At 37.0% G+C, this 10,536-nt stretch overlaps 1 protein-coding gene across 1 annotated transcript; it reads left to right on the forward strand.

Moving 5' to 3' along the window:
- The first annotated feature begins 574 nt into the window (after positions 1-574).
- On the forward strand, positions 575-1,696 carry LOC145777532 (tumor necrosis factor alpha-induced protein 8-like). Its single transcript, XM_082588935.1, has one exon. The coding sequence runs from the start codon at positions 575-577 to the stop codon at positions 1,136-1,138; it is 564 nt and encodes a 187-aa protein (XP_082445061.1). The 3' UTR covers positions 1,139-1,696.
- The last annotated feature ends 8,840 nt before the right edge of the window (positions 1,697-10,536 follow it).

Below are 10,536 nucleotides of genomic sequence, written 5' to 3' on the forward strand. Positions count from 1 at the left end.
AAGCTAAACATTGCTTCTAAGTTCTATAGTGGTTTGTGACTTGTGAGTATCATGGCAGTAAAGAAGGAAAAGCTGTATTGTTTCCTTACACCTGTTTAACGCTTGGCACCAGTCCACTTTGGAAAATGAATTGTGTAACAACCTGCTGTTAGGCTATGTTAATGCATTCAGTGGTGGAAGAAGTACATGTTTGTATTAGGTGTAACGCGTGTGTAACCTGGAACCCAGACAGCAAAATCCTTCCTTTTTACATTGAGTAAAAAATGACGGAATTTGCTGTCTGGGTAGTTGCTTATTTTTTACATAAGCCACATAACTTTAACTTGATGTGCAAGCTAAGGGATCCATGTTTTGCTTATTGCTTGCCATAGAGAGAATTTTTTCTTTGTCACTTATATTGGGCTACCGCCAAATTTCATGCTATTTTCTTCTGTGCTTGGTGCCTGAGACTTAGCTCAGTACGAAACTTCAAACAATTTTAACAAACTTTAATTGTTTTACCTTTGTATTTTACAACAGGTTGTCATTACTATATTAAGTGCTGCTGTGAGCTTTCCTTTTCTGAGCCTGCAATATGGGAGATGAGATCAAGTCGTCGGATTTTGCCGTACAAGCACAAAAAAAGATACTTGGAAAAATGTCCTCAAAGAAACTAACGAAGTTAGTTGTTGATGAAGCAACTGGAGAACTTCTGGACGAAATTTATACCATCAGCAAATTACATACAGGGAACAAAAAAGAGTCGCAAAAACTTTTAAAAAATATCATCAAGGTTGTGATCAAGATTGGAGTTTTGCAAATGAATGATCAGTTCTCTTGCGAGGAAATAAAACTGGTTGAAAAGCTTAACCAAAAAATGAAAATGGTTTCAATGACTGTCATAAGCTTTTACGAAGTCGACTTCACCTTCGACAAGTTTGTCTTATCCAAGCAATTAAACGAAGCAAGAACCATATTGCAACTACTGGTCTCAGCACACTTGAGCGATAAATCAAAAGGAAGAGTTAATTCAGTATTTGACTTTTTAGGAGATGCTGAGCTTCTAGAGAATTTATTTTCTCCCAATAGTAAGTACAGGCCTTCATTGACAAAGATTGCCCAGCAATTGAATAAATTATTAGATGCGGGCACAATATAATCCTTTTTTCCTGGACTTCCAACATCCAAGTTAGCCCAGACAGAAGTGATTCGGACTGACTGGAAATACCAAGTTCAGTTTTGAACGAACTGCTGAAAGGGTTTTTCAGATTTAAAGTATGACTTCTTTCAAACTAACAGTATAATTGACTTTTACGTGAAAGGAAGGACATGTTTTCAGTTCGTATGATGCAATCAGTCCTTTTTTACAATGATTCAACGTCTGCAGACGGTGAATCAACTTCATAAAGGACTAGTTGTTGTCTGGATGTCTTTGTTTCCTTTGAACATGGTTCTACGTACAGCTGCACTCACAGATGTTTAGGTGAGGCTGTAAACGCATTATTTTGGCGCAAGTGCCTTTTGAGAACAATCCAAGAATTTTATATTTCAAATCTCAATGAAGTTGCTTCCAATACATTACGTCGCTTTCACTCTCCATTAAGAAGTGGTTTCGTCATGTTTGGCCCATTCAACAAAGGCAGTTTGAAGTGTCATAGTAATCTGCTGATAAGCTGTGGTTTCCAGGAATGTTATTGAGTAGTTGATTAATCTATTTCCTCTGCTTCGGTACCAGGCTGGCCTACAACGGAGCAATAGCATATGTTGTGATTTATGAAGCCGATTGGTGTTCAAACACATGCAGTCGTGCGTCGTCTCATCACTTCCTGCTTGTGCTTACGTTTGCGAGCCCAAAGCAAATTTTAAGGTTGAAAAAGCTGTTTTCAATAATTGGCTGTTAATGTTACTTCTCATCATGTATGTTTCGTACCTAGAAGCTTTTACTTTTTTAAGCTTCCTATGCTTTTTTTCTGCTATGAAATCAATTTTCATGCAATTTGTAAAGCTGTGTTTTAGAATTTAAGCGAATCCAAAGACCAAGCACTGGGCTTACTATTATGCAATGCAAGATGTAATTTTGTTGATGTATGTCTTTATATTGTCTTGTTACTTTAATCACACCTTCACCTTTTTTGCTTCAACTACAGTTTTTGCAACTTAACAAACTCTTCACTCCGTGTTATTGGTAGACTTATTGCGTAGTTGAAGAAGTGGCCCTATGATATTATTCTTGTGTCTTGTTTGTAAATCGTTTAATTTGTTGTCTTTGCAAGCTGATCTTGCCGTGGTTTTCAATTTTATCAAAGTTTTGCACTTTTACTCGCCATTTCTTGCCTTAGTTTGATTTGTGCAGTTTAGCTATATTTCCTTGACATAAAATTGCAAATTTTTGTCACCACAAACTTGACTTTCTTGTTTCGCAGTGCAATCGATGCCGTTGTTGTCTTAAAAGCAATGAAAATGTTCAACAAAGTTTTCCCAGTAACTTTCTGTACAGTTTTGGTGTGAAATCAAATAGTGGCAATATTAATGCGTAATTAGTTTGTATTTCTTTTCAATTTAATGTTGTTTTTGAAGCCGTGCAATAGAACAAACAATTCGTCGTGTTAGCTTCCGTTTATTTCTCCTTCGTGATCACGATTCGGAATCATCTGCAACAAGAATCATTTTACCTGTTTACTATTGGCATGAGTCGTCAACACCGATGCAATCTGACTATAATCTCCACGCCATACAGAAAAGCAATCTGGTTTAACTACGTAGCGGGATGCAAGACTCCTTCCAGGTGCTTTTGCTAAGAACACCCAACCATACATAATTAAATGTCCTTCAGAAATAACTTTGCAAACATTTCAAGATTACAAGTCAATTATTCCAAGTTCTCATGATCATTTTCGCGTTGACTGCCCCAAAAACATATTAAAAGGGATAACTTTCGAATTCTTGATGATTAGTTTTATTAAAATCATGTCATAATTGTCGCATCTTACTATGCTATAATTAATCTTTTCCATGTGTGCAACATTTATCATCTATTTCGATGCAGCCCTTAACTTCAGCGATCACGGTTTTACTTTTATGTTAATTACCCCGTCTGTTTACAACGCGTTTTTGCACAAAAATCTACATCTTTTTGCGTCAAAATAACGCAAGTGGATAGCAGTTTCTTTTAGACTTGGTTATCAGTCACTGCTGACTGGGTTTTTCGTGTTTGTTTCATTTACAAAACAACGGCATTTTATTTACGTATGTTTTTGCATCCACCGATGTTATTCGATTCATGACGTATTGTGTGTGATGAGTGTGCAATTTTGACGAAATGTTACATCATAGCGTAAGAAAAATGGCCTTGTGGCAATATACTGTGCTGTCATAGCCCAGGCGTTATTTTTCCACTTAATTTTCACACAGTTTTCAGTTGTTTCTTCAGTTTTTCAGAGATTATAATTAAAGACGATGTATTTGTGACGTACGTCTTTTTACGTTGTCATTTCATCATTTTTGTTCTATTGCATAAAACTTTCATAGCGCTTCTTCTAAGAAAAAACGCGAAACAAACGTTGGCCGGCGTTTAATGGACAAAACAATAACAAAATTTACAAGCGCGAACCTAGTCAAACAATTGAGACTTGATGCATATCACGATTTTAATTTGAAGCATTAATCTCCTTGATAGCTTTTAGTCTTTGCTTCCTGGATACATCGCTGTGAACGCCAGCCTGTAAATAAACTTTCTCTTAGTTTGGTTCATGCTCTTAAAAATGAAAACGCGAAAATGGTGTTTTCAGTCAATGCTTTGACATTTCCTTTCTTACATCACACATTCAACCAGCAAATCATCCCTTCCCCTCTTTACATTGTTTCAACAATTCCAGACGTTGAATTAATGTAGAAAAACGACTGATTTGCTGATTGGGCATAAACTTTTTTTCCTTGGCCATCAAAGTTTTCGTTTTACATCGTTCCAACATCTCACGACGTACAACACTGAGGATACTTTTGCTAACTGTGTATGGCTTTAGGTAACATCAGTTGCTCTGACAAGATATCGATGCTTTGCCAAAAATTAAGAGTTCAGCATTCTGATAACGGAGTTTTTAAGCAATATTTGCTAACTGCGCGTATCTATTGATGTATTTTTTGCATTAACATACATCTTTATGTTTTTTGTGTTAACTCTTCATTTACAGGGGTTGATATTTTGACGATTTTAGGGCAGAGATGTTGATGGCAAAACATCTTGACTAGACATGTCTTTGACGTTACCTGATGGTACACTGCATGGGCTCTATCCAAGGGGGGTGAGGGGGTGATCACCCCCCCACTAATTGGAGTGGGGGGTGATCAATGCAAAATCACCCCCCACTCATTTGGCTTTGAAAAGGTTTTGTGATATTTTATTGATCAAATTTTGAAAAATATATTTTCGCTGTTAGCACATTTTGAATGTTTTATCAATGTGAATATATATTTCATTTCAATATGATTGTTTGGTTTGGCAACCCTGAACTACGAGCCAGGCGTTTACACTGTGTTTTAACTTAGTTTGCTTGGTAGCCACTTTAACAAGACAAAATTCTGCCACTGCAAATGACTAGAATGACACCGCCAACCAATCAGAACATGTTATAAGAGGCTATCGTCCAATTGTGACCTTTCTCGCACTTAGCAAGAGAGTTAATCTTTGTTTTAAACTTTATTTGGTAATTACAGAAGAAAAAAGAGCAATAGCAGTTGTGAGAATCGAACCTACGTCAATGAAATGACTACTTTCTAACCCTAACCCCTAAAAAGCCAACCAGCTGCCAACTTAGTCGGCAGCAGTGGCCGAGTGGTTAGCGCGTTGGGCTCGCAGTCGAGAGCCTGCATGTTCGACTCCACCCCCCCGCACTTGCTGTTGTTTCTCTGGGGAAGAAACTTCACTATAAGTATAATTGCCTCTACCCAGTGATCGATTTCGAGTAATGGGTAGTACCAAATTTAAGTCATAAGTAGAGTAGACAACCGGAAACAGACATTATCGTCGGCTGCAGCGTGGGTCAGGTGTACGTCAGAAGGCGTACACCGATGCATAATTGCATAGCGCTCAAGTCCGCTTTCTAGCAATGCAGGGTAAAAATATGAAAAACACATAAACAAACAAACAAATAGTTGATAGAAAATCCAGCACTTGATTTGCTTTGTATCATCTTCTTTTCGCCCTTTTTCACGTCACGGAAAACGTAGTTTATGATTGGTTCGAGTTTTCATTCGCAGTTCCAGAATTATTTCTTGTTAATTAAGTGACTACCGGATTGCTTACTCAAAAATGCGCTTTCCCAAACATACTTTGTGAAACGACTTGGAAACCCTATGCTTCGATCAGAAAGAAGCTGATGCAGCAATGGGGGGTCTGGGGGGCTGCGCCCCCCAGAAGTTGAAATGACTATGACGATTTTAGCCCACTGTCCAAAAATCACCCCCCCCCCCCAATTCTAAAAGTGGATAGAGCCCCTGGTACACTGATATGAAAAATGTAACTTTTAAAAAGTTGGTATCAGCCTTAGACAGTAAATTTTTTTCTCTTCATTCAAGTAGAAGTCGAAAAAAACGACTGTTTTGCTGGCTGGTTTTGCCTTTGAGCAAAGTTGTTGTGTATTGACCTAAACATAAACCAGTGCGTCAACATTTGACTTGTGAAATCATTAGCTTATTCGGCCTCGTTGCCGCGGCATTGGCTGCAATTTGTTTTTCTATTTGCTCAACTTGTTTTCGTGCTGCTAGATGAAAAGGAAAGATTGATCATATTTTGGGTCGCTGTGGATCAAATTTTCAACACGTTTTAAAACAGTGTAAGTTATACATCCTTAAAATCAGTGCTTTTTTACATTGATTCATCGTGTAAAGACGTATTTCATGAAGACAGTAACGAAAGTTTAAGCTCTGTCGAAGAGTTTCATTTGGCGGATGTGCATTCATCTACTTTTTCACCGCCAAACTTTCAATCACGTGACCCCAAAAATCAAGTTGTTGGAGTAGGCTAAGTTTTAAATTTTTCTTACATTCGTTGCAATTAATCTTTCCAGCTGCTTTCAACCAACCTTTCTTCAGCAGCACCGTATTTCCTGTGCGTGGCAGACGTAACTTCTACTCAGCTGGAGAATGATTTATTTTCTAGTGCGTGTGCTTTGTTGAAAGCCCCGGATTTTGTCAGCTGGTTTTGTGTGGTATGGAAAACTATAACTCAACTAATTTCACTTTTTATAAAGCAAAGGATAATCATGTTTGGAAATAAAAGAACGTGTGCTTAACTTTTGCGTAACTACGCTACCATTTTAGTCTTTCTAAGTGCAAAATTGCAATCATTTTTATTTAGGCAATGTTTTAAGTTGCTCTTGTGTATTGTTCATGTATGTTGTTTGTCACTTTTTCGTGTGCAGCCTAAATTTTACTTTCGCGTATATCTATTTGTTCTTGTTGCTGATGATCGAATATCCCCAACACTCTAACACAGAAGAAAATGCACTTGCTAAAACCCCATTGCATCTGCAATATCTTTTACATAGTCGTGCACTAATTTTTGAATGCAAATGAGAGAAATGTTTTCAACTATCTTTGTTGTCAACCAGCTGGTATTGAATTCATCGATTTTGTCGTTTGCGTTTGTTTCATTTCAGTAACTTTTAGTCTAAAGAAGAATGTCTCATTGCGTAGAGTTTTTCTCAGTTTACAGTATTTGTATTAAACGTATTTAAATTATCAAAGGAATTTAACAACGTGGCAATTTGTGTTCTTTGTTGAATTTTCACTGAGTATAAAAATGCACGTTGTAAAGCATGCAGCTCTGTGAAAAGAATTCAAATTGATCAGTTGTGATTCCTGCAAATTGAGACCTTAGATTTGCATTGAATAGCAGTGTTTACCAGACATCTGGCCTCGGAATTTTTGGGTTCTAATTGCTGTTAATCACAAGTCGTTAAAGCACTGGCAAAAACATGCGTTTGGAGGCAATGCATCCGGGTTGTGATGGCGTCACAACACAATGGACCCAACGATTATGCATGTGCTTTCAATGGCTGTTGATTAATTTATTTTGGATACACCAAAACAAAACAATCAAAATCCAGCTTGTGTTCAGTTCAGTTTGTTTTTATTTCTGACCATCACAACAACAACAAAAAAACAGTATATGACAAACATAGCAGAGGTCTAGAAAAAGGTAGAAGCGACAAAAGTATCCGTTTTTGAAAAGACTACTTTTGCCACTCGAGAATCAACAAAACAACTTTCGGTGTTGCAATCACATTGCATGGCGTAATCATAATGTCACTTGCCAACTTTTCACCGCAGCCTAGGCTACCCGACAAGTGCAGCACAATATTCTCTATGACTACGAGAGTGAAACAACAGGATAACCACTGAGTCTCAATCAACCAGTCACCTTATGAGGAGCTCAGTATGGTAGGCTACCGTACTGGAAGAGATGCTGAGTAGGTCACTAAATTTTTACATCGTTTCAACGTAACATAGGTAGGGATATGATTATAGGCTATGCAACTTTTGCTTTAGATTTTATCACCTGCTCCTTTTTTATATAGACCTTTCTGTACAGTCTACATGGCATGTAGGTAGAGCCGTTGAGAAGATGATTTGGGCCAGGTACCAACGAGATCATCGGACACTTAAATCAAGACTCTAGCCTACTAAGAAAATGCAACAAATACGCGTTGGTTTTTCAAGTTCCTGGCCTGGTTGGAAAGGTTACAGTCCCCTAAAAATGATCCCGCGTCCAAAATTACTCCTTGTCACCGCTACTGCATATCGGCATAGGCTATTGTTTTGCTTGTATGGTCAGAAATTTAAATTGAAAAGAAATAAATGTTTTCGAAATACGGTGGTTAGTTTTTCCGCTGGTCTCGGGAGATACAAAATTGGGTTAAACTGACTTGACAAACACAAGGTAGAATATTCGATTATGGGACAAGAGCAGGGGGCAAATTTTTTTCACTAAATTAGATGCTTTTGTATCTGCTTTACGCGGATCCTCTATTGACTTTACGTTAATCAGGATTTAAAGTGTCGGAATTCTTTTTTTTCATTTATTTTAGAAGTATCTCGCATCCTTTTATATGGATCATTCTACAGGAGGCCGGCTTGACTGGTCCCAGGCTTAGGCGTATGTCAGCTTGACTGACCCCCTTGTTTGTTGTTAGAATTTAAATACTTCGCCTGAATGTTTAATATTTTCGTGCTTTTTATTGTTGCAACTGTCGGTTGTATGACCTAATAGGCTAACCTTCATAATTTGCATAAAAATTGTCATTATTACTGCTCGCAGATTAATTTCGCAGACTAATTTGTTCCTTAGCAACCACATAGCATTTTTAATCATTTTCTAAAGTGAACTGCTGTAAATTTTACTGATATTATGAGCTAATATAGTTGTACTGAAGAGGGTCAATACCCGAAATCGCGATCTGCAACAATAGAATTTCAATTTGGACTTTGTCATGAACATTGGATTTCCACCCAACATTTTCTATTTCTGTTTGAACTACATGTACTTTAAAAGGTTGTCAATATTGCTGCATTCAATTTTTTTCACTAAGTAGGATAATGTTATAATTTGCAAATTTTAACAATATTTACAATTGAAGAACAACAAGGGTGAACTCATGGTAAGATTTCGTCAAAGAGGAAAACTGCAAAGATATTGAACTGTGGTTACTTCACAGCAACCTGAAATTGACGTTTTTTCTTAAAAGTTATCCTTGATGAAATCATCGATATGACGTCATAATGTAACGCTTTGCTAAAACAGAGAAAATTGAAAGCTATCAATAGCAAGTGAACACAATCTGTCGATTCAATATCCTGAAAAATGCAGAAACAAATTTTATTTTTCAATTGGCAACACGATAATTTATCAACAGAATTGGTCAAGCGTGAAAAGACAATCATCTCATCTGATCAGGCTTGCCTTCATCAAAAGCGGAAAAAAACTAGTTCAGTAAAAGGCGATCTGGTATTACTCTTATTGACTTGTATTTATGTAATATGTAAATTTTCGGGTGCTGGTTTAGCATCGGCCGCCTTGGTCAGTGACGTCATTAAAATGTGTGACGTCATGCAAAAAAACGCAACTACTTTTAAAAAGGGTGCAAAAACGCGGAACAGAAGTAAAAGCGGAAAGGCTATTGATTTTTTAATATTTGTAGTGAATAGTGCCTTCTAGCTTTCTCATTTCTGCTCGGACTTTAACAATTTTCCTATCGTTGGAAAGCATAATGCCTCATCTACCCGAATGGATTAATTGTCAGTCTAAAGTAGGCATTACATTTATGTAGCGCTAACTTAAACTTTACTATTTTGTACCAATTCTCCGCAATTCATTTTTTACAATAAAAATACCAAACCAACACAAATTAAAAGATTATGTCTTGGTTTATTCGTATGTTAACTTTCACATTTATATCTAATCCACAAAACGAGCAATCGTTGTTCAAACGTAACCGCTCGACGAAGCTTTTTTCCAATGCATTTTTCAAATCGATTCGATCGTGGTTCAGTATGAGCCGCCCACAGTTTGCTGTGATCGATGAATACTGCCTCCACCAAATATGCTGTAGCTTTCTCATTTCTGCTCGGATTCTAACAATTTTACTATCGTTGGATGGCATTATGCTTCATCTACTCGAATGGATTAATTGCCAATCTAAAGTAGGCATTATATTTATGTAGCACTAACTTAAACTTTACTATTTTGTACCAATTCTCAGCAATTCATTTATTACAATAAAAATACCAAACCTACACAAATTAAAAGAGTATGTCTTGTTTTATTTACCTAACAACTTTCACATTTATATCTAATCCACAAAGCGAGCAATCGTTGTTCAAACGTAACCGCTCGACGAAGCTTTTTATCAAAACAATGCAAACACAAAGCGATCAGTTTCGAGTGTTCATTACAAGCCGCCCACAGTTTGATGCGATCGGTGATAGTGCCTCCACCAAATATGCTGTAGCTTTCTCATTTCTGCTCGGATTTTAACAATTTCCCTATCGTTGGATGGCATTATGCTTCATCTACCAGAATAGTTTAATTGCCAATCTAACGTAGGCATTATATTTATGTAGCGCTAACTTAAACTTTACTATTTTGTACCAATTCTCAGCAATTCATTTTTTACAATAAAAATACCAAACCAACACAAATTAAAAGAGTATGTCTTGCTTTATTCACCTAACAACTTTCACATTTATATCTAATCCACAAAACGAGAAATCGTTGTTCAAACATAGCCGCTCGATGAAGCTTTTTTGACAATTTTACTGACGTTGGAAAGCACGATACTGCATCTACCCGAATCAATTGGTTGCATGTCCATTGTCTAAGGCAGTAGCGTATTTAGGGGGGGAGGATAAAGGACGATGGCCTCCCCCTAATGATCAGGTAAAAAAATAAAATACAAATTTTGCAAAAAAAAAAGTTGTAGCGCACTAATTGCTTGGATGACTCATCCTAGCGCGGGGGGCGGGGTATACTTTTTGCAATGTAATTTATCAACAGTTTTT

This window comes from Aplidium turbinatum, chromosome 9 (genome assembly GCF_918807975.1).
Source record: "Aplidium turbinatum chromosome 9, kaAplTurb1.1, whole genome shotgun sequence".
In the NCBI taxonomy this organism is placed as follows: domain Eukaryota; kingdom Metazoa; phylum Chordata; class Ascidiacea; order Aplousobranchia; family Polyclinidae; genus Aplidium; species Aplidium turbinatum.